The sequence below is a fragment of the Anopheles nili genome, chromosome 3 (genome assembly GCF_943737925.1).
Source record: "Anopheles nili chromosome 3, idAnoNiliSN_F5_01, whole genome shotgun sequence".
Lineage (NCBI taxonomy): Eukaryota > Metazoa > Arthropoda > Insecta > Diptera > Culicidae > Anopheles > Anopheles nili.
The window spans coordinates 64,645,915-64,666,566 of NC_071292.1; the positions used below are offsets into that span (position 1 = coordinate 64,645,915).

The following is a 20,652-nucleotide window of genomic DNA, read 5'->3' on the forward strand; positions in this document are numbered from 1 at the left end:
TTCGTAATGGTTTTGATTTGATGTTGATTTTTATGTTGTTTGCTACAGTACTTTCGCACATCTTCCGAGGGACCATGTTTTTTAGGAGCTCAAAATTGGGGTGCGAGATGAGTGCCGATCATCGCCACTTTGTTTGATCGTCACCGCTAATAACATGGGTGGAGGAGTATGATCGTTGAATTTATTCCAGACCGTAAAATGTACATAAACACCCTTAAATGTGCGCAAGGTGTTATGTAGACGAAGGGCATTTATGAGGCTTCAAATGAAGCTACTGAAACTAAAAGTTTATCATAAAACGTTGCTCTGGTAATAGACAATCAATCATACATATATGTTGAAGGACGCTTTTAAATAGATCATTCTTGCAATTAGCAGAATATATTTGTAATTTCAAAACAATTTGCCGATAAAGCTTCCATAGAATCGCGCTCCATGAGCTTGGGTGGGTGCCTTGATGATGACGACGATGATAAACGCTGCGGCAGATGCTTATCTTAATTTTCATAAATTCGCAAACCTGCGAAATGGATTGCACCTGTTTTCGCTCTCTGCATTTCGGGGTTGCTCATCTATCTATAAGTGCCTGCGCATCGATGGAGTTTGGATGAAAACCGCAGTTGGTTTCCAAGTCCTGGGTGGAATGTGTGAAAAATAAACTACCAATTGGAAACAGTAATGGGCGCGCTGTGTTACCACCGCACATCCGGGAAATTAGTTTAATTCCGTTTCGATCCGATCCACCTCGATGGGAGGCGGTGACCTAACAGGGAAATGGTTTCGTATCTGACGCGCTCGTCTACTTTCAGTGAAGCGAGGAACATTGACTGAGAAAAATGGGTTCTTCCGTTGCGATGCGATGGTGAAAAGAAACTGAACGATTTCAAACGTGCCAATAGGTGAAGGAAAACACGGAACATGCAATAAACATCGGAAAAGTGTCAAAACAAACATACAAACCCATACCAAAAAATGTAGTGTGATATAAAAGTGGTGGTGCCCTTCGATACGATCCCCAGCGATATACGCCGGGTCGATTGAACAAACCTGTTCAACTTTCGAATGCGGGCCAATGCTGTGGCGACAAAAGCAACAGCAACCGATAGCAAGTGATCGCCGATCGAAGCGTGAACTTGTCTAGTAATAAACGAGACGCACGTTCAAATCTACTGCTAAAGAGACCCCCAAGGAAAAATGCTCGACTTGCAACGGCATGCCGACTGCCCACTCTGGGACGCCCTTGCCAGCCCGGTGGTGCCCTGGCCAGGGATGCGATACGCCTGTGTGAAGGTCCTGCACGCCTACTGCAAAGTGTTCAACAAACAGGAACTCTACGACCTGATAGTAAGGTAAACGTCACCGTGCGGAATATCACTGCCTACTGTGGTTTGGGCTGTGCATTAACCTTCAACGTGTGTGGGTTTGCAGGTAGCTGAAGGACTTTCTTAACATCAAGTAAAATCCAACGAATTGATAGTCTTGCATTAAAACATCAAGTAACTGCTTAAAGTTTGAAGTTCAAATATAGTTTGCAACTTTCAATTTGTAAAATAATGTACACTGTTATTTCGACAGCACTCTCAAATTTCTTATCGAATGGCCGATATATCTACGTTTTAATAATTATTTTGTCAATTAGATTATCCATGTTACTCCATTAGATTATCCATACTATTAGTCAATTTGATTATCCACATTAGCCAATTAGAATCTCAATGAAAGTAACTGTTTGGCAGTGTTCGGATTTAATGGATACTTACCAGAAGCGTAAAATTAGGTTGATATTGCAAGACAAACAAGGCGGTACCCTATTGTGTGGAATAATAATCTCGGCCCATTAAAACTCCAGTAATAAAGTGACGAAACGATAGTGCCTTCGTCGTATCTAACACCCGATAAAATAAATGTTTATTATCTATCAACTCTTGCTGCCATAAGCTGCCACAACATGCCGGCGAGGACGGCGATGATCTAAGCACTTAAAGTGTCAATGTTACTGGTGATGGTGTTTACAGTAGATAATTATAGCTGCATTTACCATCGTCACTCAAACTAGGTAAAATGAGGAAAGGATAACTAAGGTAAGGAGGGAAAATGCCATAGAAAACGACACGTGAAGATAAAGTGCCACACGTCGCTTTTCGGTTTCATAGAACCAACATTTTTACACGAACGATGTTGACAATTTTGCTTATCAAAATTTTAACCATACCATAAAATTCCAAGCTGCCATTCTCTTAAGGCAATAACGATTATTTGCATACTTGCCACCGTTAGATTCTCTTCAACGCTTCTTAATCGGAGCCGACATTGAACTTGACTTTTCCGACCGCCAGGAGTATGGGGTGGCCTACTTGATTGTTGTGATGAATGGCATATTTTTAACCCTAAGCTGATCTTTTCGCTCGAGTCAAGACATCAGGCGAGCGGCCTGAGCTTGTCAGTAATGAAAGACGAGTCGCAGAGTCGCGTTCCTTCTAATTTTACAAACGATAGGCGGAATTCTAGGCGGAAAATTAGCATACTCCGGCTGGCAAACGGGCAAGTGTGCACACTCGGCAAGCGTCCCGACAAAGGTCCACAAATTAACAAGCTCATTAGCTGCGCCTGGTTTGAGGTGTGCTTCTCAGGTGGAAGCGAAGGAGCAAATTGGTACCTTGTCTAAGAGCATTTCGGTCAAATGTTAAATCGTTTAGCTCAATGACGTGCGCTTAGGCTTGCTGAACGAGCACAAATGAGAGCTAAATTTAATTCGTTCAACATCATGGATGTTTAGGATCAACTACAAAAATATTTTTAAAAAATACTTAAGAATGTTTTATGAAAGTTTGAACATTTTTCCTCTACAACAAGAATACAAATGCTTTAAGCATTCTGTGATTTTGAGATACGATGTAACCTAATCATGTTTGTTAATTCAAAAATTTTTGGCAAGGGCAAAAACAATAATATTTCAAGTAATAAAAACAAATTTATGTTTATATCCAGAAAAGATGTTATTGAAACCTAAGCACTGCCGTTCTGAAACAAGTTTACCTTTTACAATTGCGCGCAACGCCTTCATAGGGCAAAATCAATTCTTCTGCTCTCACGTTCGTCAAATAATTCCATTGCATCATCAGCGTTGACTGACATTGCCGACTCTCGTTCGGAAGTAAAACCAACGCTCCCGCGAGAGCTGTCCGAGGCAATCTACCGCCGACTTTCCCGGTTCCGTTCAGCCTCTGCGTGTGAGCAAATGATCTCCATTATGGGCTAATTCAATTAAATTTTATGATCCCCCGCAGAGAGCGAAAGAGCGTAACTGTGGCCCAAGCCGGCGGTTACACGTCCGGTGGTGTCCGCTCGGACGAGGAGAGTTAAAATCACGGCGCACGTAATGAGCCGCACACTGCAACCACACACTGTTGTTAAATCGTACCGTGGAGACTCGTCAACAGTCCGGGAGAGTGGACGACCGGCAAGGCAAAAGGGCCACAATTTGCACCACACCAAGTGTAGTGGTTTTACGAGCGCACAACCAACGCGAGTGGCGTCGTCTGTGTCTATCTCAGCTGATCTATCCCCACCCGAGTCGATTCAGTGGCGTTCTGACATTTCTTCGCCGAGCTTTTCTCATGGTGGAGCCGCATGGTGCTTTACACCGGTGGTGTTAATCCCGCGCAGTAAAGCGTTGCCGTTTCGCACGCTAGTGCTGCCATCTAGTGTGCAGTATCGTCCGTTACTAACGCCGCATATATGCTTTTTCTTCTCCGGTTGATTTCGCAGGAAAACGTGCCAGGAGTGCAAGTGCCCTCGCGAGACTCACGCCGTTTATCACGAACAGCTGACCACGGTACGGGAGCGGCTCGGGTTCAAGTATGACACCAACACATCCAGGGTGGATCCACGTCAGATGGGCTTCACCTGGGTGCCGCCCGGTATTTTAACATCAGCAAAGGTAACAAGCTCCTCGTCATAAACAAGAAATGCGCCCCAAAGGCTCACGGTTGGTTTTCTATCCTTTTTTTTAGATACAACGATATTTCGATGTGATACCGCCCGAGAAGGTGCCCAAGATGGGTACGCAAGGTGAACGGTTCCGTGACAAGCAGCTGGTGTACCAGCTGCCGAAGCAAGATCTTGCACTGGATTACTGCAAACATGTGGAAGAACAGAATCGCAGCTCGTACGAAGATTTCGTGGCAGCCAGGAACGAGATTGCACTAGATATTGGTAGGTGCGATGGTTAGAACATTTCTGCAATGAGTAGATGTCAAATCGTTGGTTTGGTGGCGGTTGATTGGAAGGTTAATAGAAGAATCAATTTAGCAATTAGATTATATTGTCTCAAGATATTAGACCTTGATCAGGTTGGGAAAATGAAAACATATTCCGCAGTTTGTTTCTGAAACATAACTAATGCATTCTTATATTAAAAGCGACATATGTTCTATCTAGATTATTAAAAAGATAGGAATGTTTAGGAAAATTTAGCACTTACGTCATCTGATTTAGAGAAAAGTTTGTGATAAATATGGCTAAATTTAACTTCATGCGCTAGGATATTTTGGATGATAATTTAGACATTGTTACACATAGTTATTAAAAAAAACTACTATGTATTGTCAGGAGCGCATTAGTTGCCAGTCCTCTATAATGCGATATACCAATTTTAATTTGCTCCAGAATAGATATTGAATTTTGGTGTGGTACTAGCTCGTAAGTCATCTACACTGCCAGTGGTGGTAATAACCATTTCTTTCTTCATTTGTAGGCTATGTCAAAGACACGCCGCAGGCAACAAAGTGCGCCGGTTGCAGCGAACTGCTCAACCAGGGCGAGATGGCTGTGACGGCACCGAAGTTCCGGGAGCAAACGCTCTGGCATCCACGCTGCTTTAAATGCACGACCTGTGATGAACTGCTGGTCGATCTAACCTACTGCGTACATGACGACCGGATCTACTGCGAGCGGCACTACGCGGAAATGCTGAAACCACGCTGCAGCGCCTGCGATGAGGTAGGTGCCCTAGTCTTAAGCATATCCTTCAGCTCATTATCGAGCGGAAGCTGCCACAGGTTCGCATCGTTGCGTTCCATCTTCATGCGTGTTGCTTTTCTCACAGGCCAGCCCCGTCCCACGAATGGCCAATTAAACACACCTAATATACGCCTTGTTTACGGCACAATTTATCCACATAACGTTTTAATTGATCGGCCGCAATCGTTTGCGCATAAAACAAGTCCACCAAAGCGATGTTTGATGCCGTGGGTAGTGATTTTTCCCAACATCGCTATTAGTACGTGCCCTGAAACGGACGCGCATTACCTAAACGTCTCATTTCCCGTCCGGGGCAGACGTTGTCACTTTATATTGCATGTAACCGGCGAAGGTTCTGTTTGCCCGTTTGCTGAAAAAGGATCACGCGCGAGGTGACCATGGGGTGGTGGGTGAGCAAACATAAACATAAACGCGCGTCATGTAGCCGCGCGCTTTCGATACATTGCCAATAAAATCGTTGAATGTGCCAATATTTGATTTACGTACGGTCCCGGCTCTCCAAAGGAGACCCCCTTGTGCTTTGATCCGTGTTACGCGCCGACCCGTTTTACTGTAATTGCAATATGAATAACGGATGGGAGCCGGGCGGCGATGGCTTTGCCACGCGGGTCAGCTGTACGAAATGGCTCAATCGAAGTAAAAGTCATTTCTCGACACCCATAAATCCTGCCAGTTGATACCCTTTCACTGGAAATGATCGCTTTCGCGGAACACTGGCAAAGGGTAAGACGTGGAACTTTTTCCTGAAAATTGACATCAGATCACTCACTTTAAAGTGCCTTTAATGTGTTTATGTGTGTTGTAGCTAATGAGCTGTGAGTGTGTAAAATAATCTCACAATGAAAAACTGACCAACAAAAGGCGGCCGAAATCAACCGATAATCCCAAAGCCAGAAAAAAAGGCACACCGCCGACCTTAACGAATCGTTTAAGCAGTTAAAGTAAAACCCCCGGGAGTGAAATCGGGCCAGTTTATTAGCATAATTGTTTGCCCGTCCTTTCGCGCGTGGGGAAAGATAACCTCGATAGCGGAAACGGAACGGCTCATCGTTATATTGCCATTACCACTGGCGGGCGAACAGTAGAAGAAAGCGGGAAAACCACCCCCCACCCCGTCCCGTTCTTCACCACCTCAACCGCACCGGCGTGAGTGGCCTCCCGTGGCATCATTTTCACGCCTCACTAACTTCTTGACCGTTCCCGGTGGTGGCGGTTTGTTGGTACGGTAGCTTCCGCTTCCGTTTCGCCGTGGTTGGGCCCATTTTGTGATAGGATTGGTATCCGCTTCCTTCGTGCGAGTGCCACGTGCGTCCGGTGCTAGTGCGGAAAAAAAGGAGCGTTCATATTTATGGCATCACAATGCATCCCTTCGCTGGCCGCTGGCGGTTTCGGGCTGGTTGCAAGCAAGGAGTTCTCCTGGTGGCACCTTGCTGGCTGCGTTGTGGTTCACGAAAGCCTGTGTCCTTTCGGTGGTGTCCCTGCCGAGTCAGCAAAACGGGATTCCAGGGAGCGGTTCCAACGGGACGGTCATAATCGTAAAATGGAAGGGTGAGGAATTGTAACACAAATTGACACAAGTAGGACAGCGGAAATGGAGAACGCTCCCGGCGAAGGAAGGATAGTCTTGGCATAACATGTAGATTGGTTGGTTATCGTGAATGGTTCTGGCGGGTTTTCTCTGTCCCATGTTTCGCTCGTTTACACGCATAAAAACACGTTTTGGTTATTGATTTTGTTTGCTGAGGAGATTTTTTAGTTCATTTAGCTGCTGGAGGAAACTGGTGTTTAGATTTTCCTTCGTATTCTTTCGTTAAAACATCATTTAGTTAATTTTTCTGTTATTACATAGTAATCATCATCATGACACTTGCGTAAAGTGTGAAACGATGGCCCCAGGATTTGGTATGGGTGCGTAACGCTTTTTGGACAACCCAACGACTTCGTCCACGTGCTCGCAACGGCCAACTGACCTCGATGCCGGATGAATGTTTTTTGCATCAAACGCAATATGTTGAATTCGTGCCAGGATGGCCAGTTTCTCGACGCCCAACGAACGGCGGGTAGTTGTGCTGTAACGGATGGCCAGCAGTTTACTGTTGGATGCATTTCTTGCACCGACTGGCAGCGACTTTTAGCCTTTCCCTCGCAATTAGATGCCGCCGCGTGGTACTGCGGATAAAAATAATGCAATAGGGGGCAAAAAAACTCGGAGAATTAATACGCGCAAAGTTATGTGCTCTTTACTAATTGGCTGTGTGTACGAGATGGGTAGTTTGGGTCAGTTTGGCATAGCATCGCCATGCACTAGTTATTTGGAGAAAAATCCTCCCTTTTTTGGCAGTTTTCTAAACATTTTTATGGCACCCATCGCATCCTGTGAGTGCCTGAAGGACAAACTACTTTTATTTTATCTTATAAATTTTTAAACCTTTAGTGTAAAAAATAGCAATACATTCACGTAACAGCTACTGCTTTAATTGCAGTTTGCACTAGACATCATCATGCTATGGTCAATATAATCTGTTTTGCGCCATAATTATTGCGTTACTCAGTTGACGGATGACGACGGAAAGTTGCCAACTTTAATAACGGTGAATATCAGCTCTACTTTTAACGTAATGGTTCGGAACCACCGAAACGTTGCATCGGTAAACATTGGCTTAAAGTCTCCCTACAGAATCACTGCCGACAGCCGCTCGTAGGGAAGGCATATTTTAACACCTTTAACTCCTTCGAGTGCTGCTGAGCGGGCGACCGTCAACGAAATGAAACCCGCGAGATGCGACGGAAAGCGTTCTAAATTCATCTCGCAACTGTTGACTTTTCATTGGCCGGCAGCGACTAGAGCATCGTTGCACTTGACCCAAACAGCATGCGAACACGCTGCCGGCGGCTTTGGATGATGGATTAGTTCTGCTTCGGGTGCGTCACCTCGGTGGAGCCGGCTTCCGACAACCGATGGCAGGCCAATCTCGCAGAGTGGACACGTGGGATCGAAAGAGAACCGAAAGAGATAGCTTGTGAGTGGACGCGCGCGCGAGAGAGAGAGCTAAACAGCGAGCAGACGACGAGAGCCAACGTCGATCCTAGCAGGCCTTTGCAGCAGCTTAGTCGCTCCGATTTGGGTTCTCTCTTGCTCACTGGACGGTGGTGAGTAACCGACCGAAGGGAAAGCTGTTCGCTCCTCTTCGACCGGAGTGGAACAGCCCAAGTGTGTACTAAGCCAAAACGACGAACGCACTAAAGCTAGCAGCAGGTCTCAGCAGCAGCAGCAACAGCAGACGTTTTATCCATCCACGCTAACCTCCAGCGCAAGCGGTTGTGGTGCCGTGAATTTTCCCTCCATTCATTCGCGGTCGGTCGGTTGGTGAGTTGATTCGCGTGTTTAGTTTTTTATTTGCTCGAGAAAAACGTGAAAGTTCCGCCCAAACCGTAGGGCACGTTGAGGAAACTAGCCGCTAGTAAACGTTCCCTGGAGTGGGTCTGTTTGTTTTATTTCCGCGTGTTCCGCGTGCCTGTGCGGATCAAGTGTCCGTTTAAGGGCGCCAGAAGGTGTTTGTAAAGTGTCCTTTTTACGTTCACGGACCCGGAGTACTACGATAAGCACTGCAAAGCGCCACATTCGAAATTTCCCCCACGTTAAAGCGCACCGTTACTGTACGTTGACAGGTGTCCGGGAAGCGTTACGGTGCGTTACGGGACCGCAAATCGTAGCAACCCCTTTAGCGCTTAAGTGATTTTGCGTCGCCAGAGCTCGCGGTCGGTCGTGATTTATCGTGCCAACGGTGGCAATTTGCCGTAGAAAGGGTGCAGGTCGTCACTAGCGCGATTCCACCTGCCACAGACGTCAGCGGTGTGCCATTTATCGGAGGATACAGCTCAACCACCCCGCCCTAGAGTGCTCGTTAGTGTTCGGCTCGGTTGATTGCGGCGATCATCAAAATCGTCCTGCCGGAAGGGCCGTGAAGGGAACCCCCTTTCCTTGTGCCTGTGGGTGTGAAACGGTGCGATTATTATTGCGCGTACGAAACGAGCTCCAATTTGCGCCCGGACATCCGCGGCAGGTGCGGACAATGTTGCGCAAACGGTCGCAGGGTGTCACTGCGCTAGCCGACGTTGACTTCCGTACGTTAACCGCGGCGTGTGCGTGTGAGTGAAGAAACCCTCCAGAGGAACACGCTGGTGGTGTTGCGCCATCTCAGTTGCCCATGGTGTACGATCTGCGAGCACTGGAACTCGAACCCGCACGCACTGTTTTGGTAATTAATTTCACAACGCGCTGGACATCGTTGACAGACGCGAGAGAGTGCCTACGCCAGGGGAAGACCCTAAAGCGGTAACGACACCAAATACGGCAAACCACCAAAACTGAACCCCCGGCGGTGTTGCGCGAGCGTGTGTGGCTGCAGGAAACCAGTTTGGCCGTTTTCTCGATCTGTTTCACTCAGCGCTCTTGTGCGCGCACCGTTTCGACGTGCCTGCTGGTTTGCAATCGAATCGTATCGATCGACGCGCCGCGACTGATCGTGCGTAATTACCGCACCGGCGGGCGGTTTTGTGACTGTGCGCCAAGTGCGCCAAGTGAAACCGCAACTCGAACCGCTGCCGGTACCCTTTCTGCTGCAGCACCAACGCGCGATCAATTGCTGCTGCCCAAACTTGATCCTCGTCAGCACCATAAACGAAAATCGGCGGCCCGCAGGGTTCACTCTTAAGCCCGAAAACAGTACAAGGTAAATCCGTGACGCGCTCGGTTGTCGGATCTTTCCGGCCAAAGGGTTGCACTTTGAGTGGGATTGGATCGATCGGTTTAGGCTCTAGCATTGGGACGGGCGCCCAATGTCGTCCGGGGAGCGTTAGAATGGACGTTTCTTGTGTTTTTCTTACCTTGAGGATTGATCGGGCTGGGGGATTAAGTTTTAGATTTTTAGATGCCGATAACGGAGCGGCAAAAATGGCTACCACTTGTTGTCGATTGGACTGGTTTTTTGTTGTTGTTGCTATTTTGATAGAATTTTAATGCAATCGTGCTTGCCGCAGCAATTCATAAGCATGTGAACTAAATTGTCCATTTGCACATATGGTTTAAAAGCAGCAAAACGACTGCAAGGAGTTTGTTGAAGCTACGCAGTTTAATTGTAGTTCATTTATCAGTTACTGGGGTGTACGATTTATTTGTTACTCTATTTATTGGCTTATTTTAACGTCCCTGGATACGTATACGTATATAACCCCGTATACAGATAGTTAGTAGGTAATATGGGCACATTTATGCTTTTGTTTGATTACCATAGCAATGTGGAGGATTTCATTATAACAACAGCTATCCCGTTAACGGATCTTCGTTGAACATCCGGCATGGCAAAACAAATCACTTACGTAACTGCATGCTTCCGTTCGAAGATGTTCAATGTCAATTTGTGGTCTTCAAGATGTATGGCGTAACCTCGGCTGGCTGCAATTAGATTAATTAAAATCCAACTCAGTCCTCGCCTGTCTCCTGTTAGCTGCACAGGGTGGATTCTACGTTAGCGACCAGAAAACTCGTGCCTGAACCAGGTGAAATGTACCTTCCACAAGAAGGTCCTTGCCAGCGCTTTATCAGCTGGAAAAGGAAGCACGAGAACGGTATTTAGATAAGGCTCGTTCTCGTAACGCCTCGTGGCAACCGGCTGCTCATCACCGTTTGCCGATGGCAAGAAGCAGCGGTGAAACGTATGACTATGTGCTTCTAGGCACCCTAGGCAAGACGGTGCCAAAAATGGACCGGTAGATTGATAATCGCCCAGCGCGGGGTGCTAAAGCTCAATGACATTTAAATGTCACCGAGCGTCGGGGAGTTTAAGAAGGGGTAGGGTTTGCTTCCGTCTGCGATTCATCAAACCGGGGACCGGTTTATTGCTTCTTTTTTTGGTTCTATTTTGGGGACTGGACGTTACAAACCACTTCCCGGTCCCCGATAGTTCCGGATGCGCAACCAAGAGGCATAAATCGGAGCCCTAGACACCGAGACTGTTTCAGCTGAGCGAAGGCGTCGATTGCCATAAAAGAATTTCACTGCTGGCTCCAGTGGAAATGTCTCGAGCAAGTTTCCAGCACGCGCACTGAAATGTGATAATGCGTAAGGACGAGCCAATGCATACATTTGTGAGATTGGTCATCGAATTCGGTGAGGCTGGCGACGGAAAGGCACATCGTAAAATTCGTCTTCCCACTCGACTGGGTTGGCTCGCAAACTTTCTCGCTCCCCGATAAGCTGTTCACTTAGCTAGTTCGCAAAAAAAATGCATCCTTCATGATTTCCACCATGTCCTTGCCAGTTTCCACTGCTCAAACATATGTACCCATTTCCTGTGCGCAGCTAGTAGGGCCTTAGGCGGCAACATTTGGCGAATGAAACGCTTCCACACGCTCTCTAGGTTTAGCCCGACTCGTCACCAGTCGCGCTGTCTCCGATGGCCATAAGTCATCTAATACACAGGCTCCTTTTAGTAAGCTAAAACATATCTTTCCTGTTCTTGCTATTGCACACTTCCCTTTTTGTAAGAGTTTCTTCCGGGTGCTCGATAGTAATGTAGTGCACATTGAGAACGTCTTTTGGGTTAATGGTCAAATAAAGTTCTTTAATTTTGAATGTAATATATGTTTGTGATACAAGCAGTCTGGTAAAAAAATCTAAATTTTTTGCTATATAATTCAATTACGTCTGCATTTGTTTTATGTTTGTTGAATTATATTTTAGTGCGATGATTTTTCCCTTGCATTTATACATCCCAGTGTGCATTACAGAGCACTCCTGGGAGGTTTTTCTATACGGCATCTCTGCAAGCTGTTGAGAAAGTGCAGCGCTTCTGAAATGGGAAGAGAAACCGGGAGGTTTATGTTTGCGATGGGGCAACACACTCGAAAGCAGGATAAATATCCGGAAGGAATAAACATACATAATTCAAGCGTTTCGCAAAAATGCTGGACCATCCGGTGGGTGAAACTGTGCGCCGTTTTGTGCACCGAAAAAGAAAGCTTCCCTTTGATCGCTTTATGCTGCGAACGCTAAACTGATCCTTCTTTAATTAAAAGTATGACAAAAATAAATGCTCGTCTTAAACGATACACTTTCAATTTAAGTGTCTGCTCGGAAAACCGACAACCGCGAATACAAATGGATTTTTGTAATTATTTAGCGTCTTAGGATGCCAAATATACAAAAGGGCGTTCGTTTTTTTTTTTTAATTCATTCACAAACGCCTCGATAACCAACCGTTAACTGGTAAACTTTAAATACAATTATCGTCCTTGTGGTGTTCGCATTGTCAAGCATGACAAGAATTAACATTGGCCTTTCGGCTTCTCGCTCCTTCTCGCACACGCCTCGAGCAAATGCCGCTTTCCTGAGGGCAGCTTAATTCCGTCCCACTGCCTGGCAGATAGCGTGTTATTATCATAATGAAGATTGAGTGAAATGGTCCAGAACAAAGCTCATCATCTGCCGGTTCTGGTTCTGCTGCTCTCTCTCTCTTCTTTTCTCTCTCCGGCCCCTGACTGGTTCGCCTCCCACACGGCCACCCGAACTCGAAAGGATTTAATTTAATTTAATAACAGCTGAACTTTGGCTAGCTCGAAATCTCATTCGGCATCGTCGGCGTCTTCCTGCCGTTGTCTTCATTCGCCCATTTAGCTACCGTCAGCTGACATTTCGCTCGAACTTCGGCCGAGACGCTTGTGGTTGTACGTAAGGACGAGCAGGAAAAAAAAATTGGAAACAAAATGGCACGGTTTTTGCCAAGGGCAGCCCGATATTCACCTCTCCGTCCGTACGGTATGGATTGTTCCGACGCGTCAGCAATTGTTTCCGCGCTTCGTACTTTGTGTGCTAAGTGTGTCGTACTGCTGCCGCCCCAACCGCGGCTTACATATGTTACGGTAGTTTCGGAGAACCCCGGAGACGGTACCCGATGGAGGCGCCCGGTACGTCGTAGGGATTTTCTTTTACCGAAGCGGCACTCTGCAAGGGAATTATGCCGCGAAAGAGAATGGAGCTCGGAATGTGGCCAAACTTGTGTGTGTGTGTATATATATATGCGAAGGAAACAGAGCCATTTTCAATTTTAAACGCTGCATTCGAGCTTTTATCTCTCAAACCGTCGTTTTGCTACAAACATCCACCAATGCGAGATCATCACCCATTATCATCTATCATCGTTTGATTGACTGTCGCTCCGCGTCTCAAGCGTCCTGCTTTTCCCCGGTTTGTTTCCGAACTATCAACACAATGTAGATTTAATGCCACATCGAAGGTCGCATGTCAGACGGCAGGCTTCCGCGCATGGTCCGGATGCGGGGAGAGAATGCAATGGATAATAGAGAAACGAAACAAGAGGAAAATAAACTTAACCTAAACCGGTATGACCATAGCTAATTCATGGCCACCGGCTTCCCGGTTAGATGATTCCCGTTCTGGCGACGACGGTGACTGTACCATCCGCGTCGTCGATCCGACTTCTCAATCTCATCGGGTGCCCAACTAGTCAGGCATCAATAAAATACCCATCAAAAGTACCACTCAAGCAGCCATACGTGAAACCACCCACAGGTTTTTATGAAGGCCGATGGAGGGCCACGTGTGAAGATGAGGAGTTCGATTTCAGGATGAATGAATTTTTCCTTCTGAGAGCCAACCAAGCTAAGTTGTGAGCGAAGAGAGTCTGTGAACACGTTTAAAGCTTACGAGCAAGCTTCTGCTGACGGTTCACTCAGCTGCCATCTGTGTGAAAACGCTACGAACTACTGGGCAAGCTCTGTGTGTGGAAAGTAAACCTGAAAGCACAGTTCAAACTCAAACCAATCGTGCTGGGTGAATATTGTAATTCTTGGAAATAATTATTCCGCAGTATGATGGTAGTCACACATTTTCAAAATATATTTAAATATTTTTAATATGAATCCTAACAACTATGTTGCTGGGTTTCATAAGTCTCATATATTAACATACACCTGCAAAAGTTGGCAAAATGTCCTAAAACACATACTAACTCCTTTCGTGAAATAATTTTGACACATTACTCATGCAGGCAATTTAATGAGCAACGGAAGCAATTTGGAGTGCCGTAGTGTAATTAGTTTTTCCATTTGCAATGGGCCGGAAAATCCACCTACGCTGCGAACCCAAACCACCAGGCAGCCGCGAAACATCACCGCAATTACTTTTGGCTTTGATTTAATGATGTAAAAATGTATAGTAACTAACCGGCTCTTGCACCCCTTCGTGTTTCTATTCGGGCGAGTTTTCACCGGGTGTGGTACGGGGAAAGGGCACTAAATGCCGCGAATCTGTACTTTAAAGGGCGACCCAGGACGGCCCGGTTGCGGTCAGGTTCAGACACCGAAACCGTCGAAGGTCACCCGCCGGGAGCAGAGGCAAGGATTTTCGATGTCAATCTAATTCCCCGTCGTGACGCTTCAAACGTTCGACAGGGTGTTTTATTTATACAAAACCAAAAAAAAAAAGCGAACGAACCACTAACCCCTTTCGCGGTTTCCTTCGGGGACGGTTCGACACGCTTTCGCGGCTATTTCTGCTTGCGCCTGGCGCTGTCGGTTTACAGGCTGTAAACAGAGCGGGATGCGTTTCTGAGATGCAGATATAAAGCCCACCGCGTGTTGACGCAATGAGCGACGCATCGAGATCGTTGGGTGGTTTCTGCGATACATTCTCCCAACACTATGCAATGGATTCGAGAAGGAAAAATCTCAATTATTCTGGTAGCTTACTGTTCAGGTCACGAGCAGACGCGCTGTTGTTTGGGTTAGTTTTATTACAGCACCAATGAAGCGGTTAAGACGAAACTGTACTCGTTCTCCCCCTTTGCTGGGGGTTGAGATTTATGCCAACAATCACCAGTTGTCACAAGGCTGTGTTTGTGTGCACAAACTCGCTTTAAATGGACGCTGGCGCAAGGTGCAATTAAGATATTCGCAGCTATGGCTCACATGCCTGCATTCCGGCGAAAGTTATTACATCGGATAAAAATGAGCGTTACAGAGAGATTAACGTAAAAATGTCAACACCGTCCGTCGATTGGGAATAATATAAAGCATGAAAATATACATTACCTCTTGACGTATCTGCTTGAATAAATAAAACACGTCCGCATGAGTTATGGTTTCGTTGTGTAGCGTTCGAAAATGGCGTTCTTTTGCGATTTATTGGCTTCTAATACAGTCTTTTCATCACGTGTAAGGCATTGTTTTAAATTAGATTTTTTTTTATTCCGCGCAATGCACCATTTCCCCAACAACGTTTCGTCGTGCAGATTTGTCAGCAAACCTTTGGACCCGTGTGCCGCATTCCATTTACATAGTCTCACCACAAGCGCAGTCCGTAGTAGATGCGCCGAAACCGTGGCTATTTTCGATACACGCTTCCTAATGAGTCGAGTCGTCGTTTTCCTACCTGTACGCGATGCAATCGAACTACTTCTATCCACCCTTTTCGCAGCAGCTTGTTTACAACCGACCGAAGGGGGGGGGGGGGGGGTCGGAAAATGATCACTCGATCAAACGATCGATGGCTCGTGCACCTCGTTTCATGGGTCACATCAGATCGTGTTGACAATTCCGCTAAAGAGAAAGTCCACGAATCATCGATTTTTTTTTTGGTGCATCGATCCGAGGCTTCGTGATCGTTTGGTGACGCTGGCACACGAACAAGCTGATTGACCTGTCAGTGAGCGATCGCGATCGATCGTTGCGAGCAAAGTGTGCCTTTAGTTCGATTCCGCCTGTCAGTCGGGTCCGGCAATTAAACCATCTCGCTGTACGTTCGATCGCAAGCCTCAGCAGGGCCAATAGTTAGGGCCAGTTTTTCCAATCCCGTTTGGTGCGATTTGGCACGACCGTTCCCGGAGGAACGTGCGAGGAGAATGTTCACTGCAGCTGTTCGCGGTGGAACGAGTGTTTTGTTGCCATCTATCAGCTCTGCGTTGGGTGCCTTTGTGGACTGCGATTGTGTAATCGGTGCTGTTGCGTAATCCGTATTTGGTGTCGGAATAAGTTCGTCCACGCTCGCCGTGTTGGGCCGTTTTTCGCGAACCTCCAAACCCAAGAAAAAGATTCCCGGAACTGTTTAACGATGGGTGTGATGCTATCGGTTCTAGTGGCCAGTGTAGGTGCGATGGATCTCATCTACTGCCTGGCGTACGTCTCCAATCAGGTCCCTGAAACCGACCTGGCCATTACTTCGGGGGACGAAGGCGCGGTTTCTGCTGGGAAGAGTCAAGAGCTCGATCAATTTCGGGCTTCCGTGCGGCAGCAAATCGAAGAGGCACCTCGCAGCACGGTGGAAGGTGTGACATATGCGCAGGATGGCGTGGCACACCGAGACGGGTATCGGCTCGAGCCATCCGAAGGATCTGTCCAGTTGGACGAGCTGTTGGTTAAGCTGCGTGTGCTTGAGCGTAAAAGCCAGGAGAAAGATCGCCAGCTCGAGCAGATGAGCGTGCAAATGAGTGAGCTGGAACAGAGCACGGTTGAACAAAGCCTGATTATCGAAGAGCTTCGATCGCGGTCTGTTAGCCGAGCGCATAGTGTTGAACCACCTGCTGTACATCGAACCGCACTGTCTCCAACCGACGCTGTGCCTCAGATTGTGCTTAATGCACCAACCAGTGAAGGTGGCAATGTTAATGCCTCTTTAACCGAAGAACCTCGCCCAAGCTCGAGTAAATTCCGTCCGATACGAAGAGATGATGGGTTGCGTAGGTCGGTGAAAAGACGCTCGGTGACTTCCGTCACCTCGCAGGAGGACAGAACGGACGAACTGGAGCGGTTGAGCCAGCTAGAGGACGAGGAATGCGCCCAAATGGACGACTACATTCCGATCGTGTACAACCGCGACGAGCATGATCCACTCAATCGGCGGCACAATATCAGCCCGATCCCGGAAAGTTGTCTCCACCACGAGGACGACGAGCGGCAGTGGGTTCCGGAGCGTTCCCCGGAACCAACTCTCGCAGCCAACATCACCCGCCCATGGGGTGACATCAAGCTGGGTGAGATGAAGGAAAAAGCCGTACTACGACCTTCCCGTTCCATGTCGATCGAGGAAGAGGACGCCGTGGAAGGTGCCCCGGCGGTGGTGAAACTGCACGTGACCGAGACCAAAAGCGCCCCCTGCCGGAGCTCCCATTCCAGCACACCCGAAAGGACATCCGGTGAACCGACGTTACGCCGCACGACGAAGGAAGCCGACCTAACCAGCCTGCTTGGCGCACCAGAAAGCAAGGCAAGTAGGACGACCGAAATCATTGTGCAATCCGCCGACGAATCGGAGGATGAACAGGAGCAGGATGAAGAGCGCGAGTATGGCGGTTCCGACTCCGACGGTACCGCCCGTCCCCGTGCCATCCCCCAGTTCATGCAATCCAAGTCCCCATCACCGTACGCGGACGGACAGACGGGTTTCCTTGCGCACGAGCGGCTTCCGTTGGCTGACATCTCGAACAGGCTCGTGCCGCTCGTGGCTCCTTCTGTGTCCTATCCTTCCCGTCCCAGGTCACCGACACCGTACGACGAGCCGGGGTCCTCCCGCGAATCGACTCCCACCACCACCACCTCCCTGCTACCGTCCCTGGGAAAGCTCCCGAATGGGTCCGTTTCACGCGACAGCTCCATCTCACCTTCTCATCCTGCAAGGCAACAGCGCACACCACCATGCATGTCCTCATCGTCGTCGTCCTCATCGTTGGCATCCTTGCCGGTGCCAGTTCCTGCTCGCTCGCCGTCCGTTGTGAGTACCGATGGGTCACCACCGTTCGACATCGCTACCGGCCGGGTGCGGATTGTTCTAAAACTCGTTTATCTCGAATTCTAGGCAGATCGTCAGTCCGGCGATCGTTCCCGGAGCGGCGTGAGTCCGGTGAGCGATGCCGAGCGGTTGCTGCTTGAGGTTGATGCCGGCACAGAAGGTGATACGGAATGTGACAACGAACAGCAGCTTCTGTCGGTACCGACGCTAGGTGGACAGCCACGCTCGAAATCCTCATCCCGGGGTCCTTCACCGTCGGCCTCGCCGAGGCGCAAGTTTAAGGAACGCAAACGAGTCGCACGCAGTCTCACACCGATCGACTTTGATCAAACGTTTATGGATAACTTTGCCGACCAGCATCTCTCGGTGTCGCCCTCTGAGCTGGAGGACTACATCAACAGTATGGATGAGATCCGGTTTGTGCCACCGCCGCTGGTTAAACCGAGTTATCTGTATCCTCGGGCTCCACCAAGCCTCGTGTTGACGGATGAGCTCGGTACGGATGCGCAGTTCCACGACGAGTTGTCCTCGAAGGCATTCTATGGACAGAGCCACCCGCACTCGGGCATCGAGCTGAATCACCGGGTGAGCTATGTGGAGTGGATTAAAAAGTTTCCCGACAACCAAACGAGCCACCTAGCGCTGGAGGATTTCGACAGTGACGACGAGGAAGTTGAGAGTATCATCCGTCAAGCGAAGGACGAAAACAAACCATTGTTTCCTACGGACGTACCGAAGTCCGCTGGCAATACGCCTCAACCATCGAAACCGGAAATGCCGCCAACACCCGAGAACGCAATGAAAACCGGCAACACCGACGGTCGGAACGAGTTCCCAACGAACGTAACACCGGCCTACGCCACTCCATCACCCGTGTCGCTTGTTTCGGACCTGTCGGACCTTTCCTCGCCAACTTCCGAAATTTCCCAAAGCTCCCTTCCCTCACAGAGCCTTTCATCTTCCCTTGCCCTTGGATCGCCGTTGTTGAGCAGTTGTCACGATAACCCACCACCAGCACATCATTTCACACCGATACCTTCACCGAGCCTTACCCTGTCATCTGAGAGTGACGCACAGCAACCTGCACTACAATCACGAACCTCACCACAGACTAACACGCCGCTGCGGCCAACGCTTATCCTGCCACCTGGTGTTGCGTCCCGAACACCGTCCGTGTCTCCGCTGCCGGTGGACATTTCGGCAGAGGAGTTGGTCTTTGAGATCGGTCATCTTGATGGGCTTATCTTCGAAGCGAGAAGTCGTGAACCTACACCAGCCCGATCGACGAGTCGAAACGATCAACTGCCGTTGCTCAGTCCGGATGAGTTGGCTTTTGACATTGGAAACATGGGCGGGTTGATCCTTGGACCACCGAGTCGGGGTGCTTCACCGATTCCACCACCATCGCCAACACCTTCGGCAGGATCTCCCTTACCGTCCTCATGGGTAGCCATCGATCAGCATGGTGGAGAAACTCTAACATCGGCAGCACCTCACAACAATACACAGTGAAACGAACAACGATAAACCAATGCGCACACACACGCACACACTCACCGAACATCGAACTGAATCCTTGTGGGGAGTCATCACAACACCTCGCAGAAACGTTCCTTTCAACCGCTCAACCAACAAAGGCTTCTCGATCCTTCTCGCGCATTGTCCTTTCTTTTGCTGTTAGGGGCTGTGTTGAAAATAACAATAAATTGTGGAACTTTTGCGAAAGAAAGCTTACTACGGCTGCTAATGCTATCACCAAAAACTAACCTCTCTTTGCTGTGGTCCCAACAAAGCGTACGCCCGCTGTCTTTGGGTGTGAGTGTTTACTTTGTCATAGCTAATATACTTCCTTGCGTGTTTTGGCAGCCCGGAGGGGAAGCAGCAGGTTGTTGACAATTTAATTAACGAATCCTGATTGCGCCAGGCATGTTCGGTTTGGGACGTTCGCCAAACACTTAACGCTTCATCAGCGCAACCGATCAACCGTCGCGATCGCGCAGGTCCACAAATAGACACTGGGTGGCTCGTAATAAGGGTTGTAGTCGCCAAATAGGACGAAACGAAGACGCCAAAAACGAGGAAAAAAAAATAGCAGAGCAAGGGAAGAAATTTGTGCAACAATTATTGTGCTCTTTTTTTTCTGCACGACGCCATCCTCAGGGTGACACGCTGATCGCTAGCGTGATGGTGATTTATTCAGTCGTCAAAAACGGCTCGACAGGCGGTTCTGCCTTACGGGCCATTTCATTTCTCTACCTTCTTACTTTCATATTGCGCACGTTGTGTAGTTTTTTTTTGGTTCTTTACACAACGAGCGGGCGTTGGGTTTGTATTCCATACGTCTAGCGGCATTTTGAATAAACTTCGCGCTTTAGATGCTAATTCAAACGACTAACTAGCGATTTGTATATAATCATTTTCGGAAATCAAATCCAATTATTTTGATTGCTGTTTAAAATGCTTTTGTGTCTCGCTTTTTTATCACGTTACCGGTGGGTGTTATTGTTACAGTTGTAAGATTTATTGGCGCTATATTATTTATCAACTTGAGCCGAACCTTGTCATGAGGTTTTGAGGGAAATTTTTGACAGCACATATGATACTTCTACGAGTTCTACAGTCCTTGCCTTAGAGGAAAATGTGGTGTGGGTTTGAATCAACCGAAAGAGCACATACGACTAGTCGGAACGCTCAACAGCTGAGCATCGCACAGTACCCTTGTATAAACGTATCTAATCCCTTTCCATGGCCAGTTATAGACCTACGCGTCTTCGCGTAGATGGCCGATATTCTCGAAATAAATAAAA

At 48.0% G+C, this 20,652-nt stretch overlaps 2 protein-coding genes across 2 annotated transcripts in view; both read left to right on the plus strand.

Annotated features, from left to right (window-relative positions):
* Positions 1-814: 814 nt before the first annotated feature.
* Positions 815-20,652, plus strand: part of LOC128726435 (four and a half LIM domains protein 2) — a 44,988-nt gene continuing 25,150 nt past the window's right edge. The window contains exons 1-4 of the mRNA XM_053820244.1: positions 815-1,349; positions 3,769-3,940; positions 4,014-4,215; positions 4,757-5,001. Of these exons, the coding sequence (XP_053676219.1) occupies positions 1,195-1,349; positions 3,769-3,940; positions 4,014-4,215; positions 4,757-5,001 (774 nt within the window). The 5' untranslated portion in view covers positions 815-1,194. The remainder of the gene's footprint in view (positions 1,350-3,768; positions 3,941-4,013; positions 4,216-4,756; positions 5,002-20,652) is intronic.
* LOC128726434 (histone-lysine N-methyltransferase 2D-like) lies at positions 16,172-19,713 on the plus strand. The gene is made up of 2 exons (XM_053820243.1): positions 16,172-17,824; positions 17,912-19,713. The coding sequence occupies exons 1-2, from the start codon at positions 16,172-16,174 to the stop codon at positions 19,355-19,357; spliced, it is 3,099 nt and encodes a 1,032-aa protein (XP_053676218.1). The 3' UTR covers positions 19,358-19,713.

Bases quoted from the DNA above. Each gene is read 5' to 3' on its own strand.
- LOC128726434 (XM_053820243.1), top strand. From the start codon at position 16,172: ATGGGTGTGATGCTATCGGTTCTAGTGGCCAGTGTAGGTGCGATGGAT. The intron at 17,825-17,911 runs GTTGTGAGTACC...CTCGAATTCTAG, and splicing joins TTCCTGCTCGCTCGCCGTCC to GCAGATCGTCAGTCCGGCGA.